At 46.1% G+C, this 1,696-nt stretch overlaps 1 protein-coding gene across 10 annotated transcripts in view; it reads right to left on the reverse strand.

Annotated features, from left to right (window-relative positions):
• Positions 1-514: 514 nt before the first annotated feature.
• The window catches only part of LOC113215891 (uncharacterized), a 23,063-nt gene continuing 21,881 nt past the window's right edge, over positions 515-1,696 (reverse strand). For all 10 annotated transcript variants that reach the window (XR_008011156.1, XM_052267604.1, XM_052267603.1 and 7 more), the window contains one exon: positions 515-728. Coding sequence is in view for 9 of the 10 variants with exons in the window: in XM_052267604.1 (XP_052123564.1) it covers positions 555-728 (174 nt within the window). In the remaining variant the exon portion in view is untranslated. The remainder of the gene's footprint in view (positions 729-1,696) is intronic.

Consider the following 1,696-nt stretch of genomic DNA (forward strand, 5'->3'; position numbering starts at 1 on the left):
AAGCCTGTTACGCGAGACGTGGTCTGGATTTAAGGTTTTCTAGGGGATAACACTTTAAAGTAGAGATTTCTGGCCGAAAATTGTGTCCGTTTTGCTCTAGCTCGAACCGTTGAGGCGATAGAGGGTATTTCTGAAGAAGATATGCGGAAAAATATACAACCCTGCATGCTTAGTCGAGGTGATGGGCCGTTGAGGGGCTGTAGGCCCGTATCATTGTGTACAATTTGCCACTACTCGACTCGGGTGTCAGCGCCGCAGGTCAAGGTAGATGTATGCCAGGGGCGTCGCAGCGTAACAGTGTTTCGTGAGATATCGCGAAGCCTATTACGCGAGACGTGGTCTGGCGTACATCTACCTTGTGTTGTTTTGGACTCAACGAATGTTTTTTGAAGCAGAGGGATCTCACAATCCCCACCAAATACCAAATGATTGCTCGTTTCTTATGATCTGCCCCTTGTCCTTTTATTGTTATTAATAAAGTGTGATACGTCTTGTAACGATACTACAGCAAGAATATATTCCAGCAATTGTTTTTATTTGTTTTGTAAAATTGCTTACGCTCTGACACGCAAGATGCCAACAATAGCCTGTATACACATACTTAGCTCTTTCCGTTCATTGTACAGCATGAAAGCAATCTTAAACACTTGATCCTCCAATTTGAGAATTGGTATCAACCTCTCAAACGATTCCCAGTCGACTGTTGCGTTCACAATGCGGTATGGGCCCTTAAAAAGACATATTATTTCGGTAAAAAACATACTTTGGAATTAGGAGGGTCTTTGGGGCAGGTAAAGCGAAGGAAACAATTAGGGGACGAACGGTAGCCTGGGCCAAAATTTTTTTTTTGGAACGGCGTGAAATTTGAAAGAGCATAAAAAATGACGAATTTTGGTGCAAACGCGAACGTCCTGCGATGTCGGGAAGTGCTCCCACCTCGCGGTCAAAGATTTCGGCCCGATTGGGGGTTGAAATGCGTGGCGGCGCTCGGGCGGCGCTCGGGCGGCGACAAGTGTTCTCTAGGATGGGCTCTTTCCGACGGTGTGTCGCCGAACTTCGGGCGACATGTCGTTCACCCTACAGATCGACGGACGTCCGCCACAGCGCACTTAGGCCCTACAAAATTTTGGTTCACATTTTTGAAACTTTTGTCGCGCATTCTGCTTGGTAACAAGCCCAGAAACAAGAACCCGTCACCCGTGCCAGCCCGCCCCACCCACAACATGTCCAAAATCGAAAAAACTGAAATTTACTCTTCAAAGCGACAATAAGTGCACTGCAAAAAATTATAACAGGTAATGCGGCTAATTCATTTCCAAGGAACATCTGTTATTCAAATAACAGCATCGCTGTAGTTTTAATGGTTAAAATTTGGTACAGGGAGCAATGTACAGGACCACTGTACAGGCAAAAGCGGACAAAACTGTCTACAGTGGAGCCGTCTTCGTACACTGTACCGTGTAAAACCTGGGCTTTCCGGTGCTACAGCAACACTGTACTCAGCGTTCTGTACCCTAGGTGCAGTGGCTCAGAGTGGCATCTACAGTAACTGTAGATCGTTCCGTATCAGACTCTAATTTTTTGCAGTGTGCCAAAACTGACTTAGTGTCACTTTGAACGTCAATAACACTGGCATTTTGTCTCCGATCGTCTCGGCGAATGGGACACTTTCGTTTCCTTTCGACGAGCTGAATCC

The sequence above is a fragment of the Frankliniella occidentalis genome, unplaced genomic scaffold (assembly GCF_000697945.3).
Source record: "Frankliniella occidentalis isolate FOCC.00 unplaced genomic scaffold, Focc_3.1 Scaffold55, whole genome shotgun sequence".
NCBI classification, from domain to species: Eukaryota; Metazoa; Arthropoda; class Insecta; order Thysanoptera; family Thripidae; genus Frankliniella; species Frankliniella occidentalis.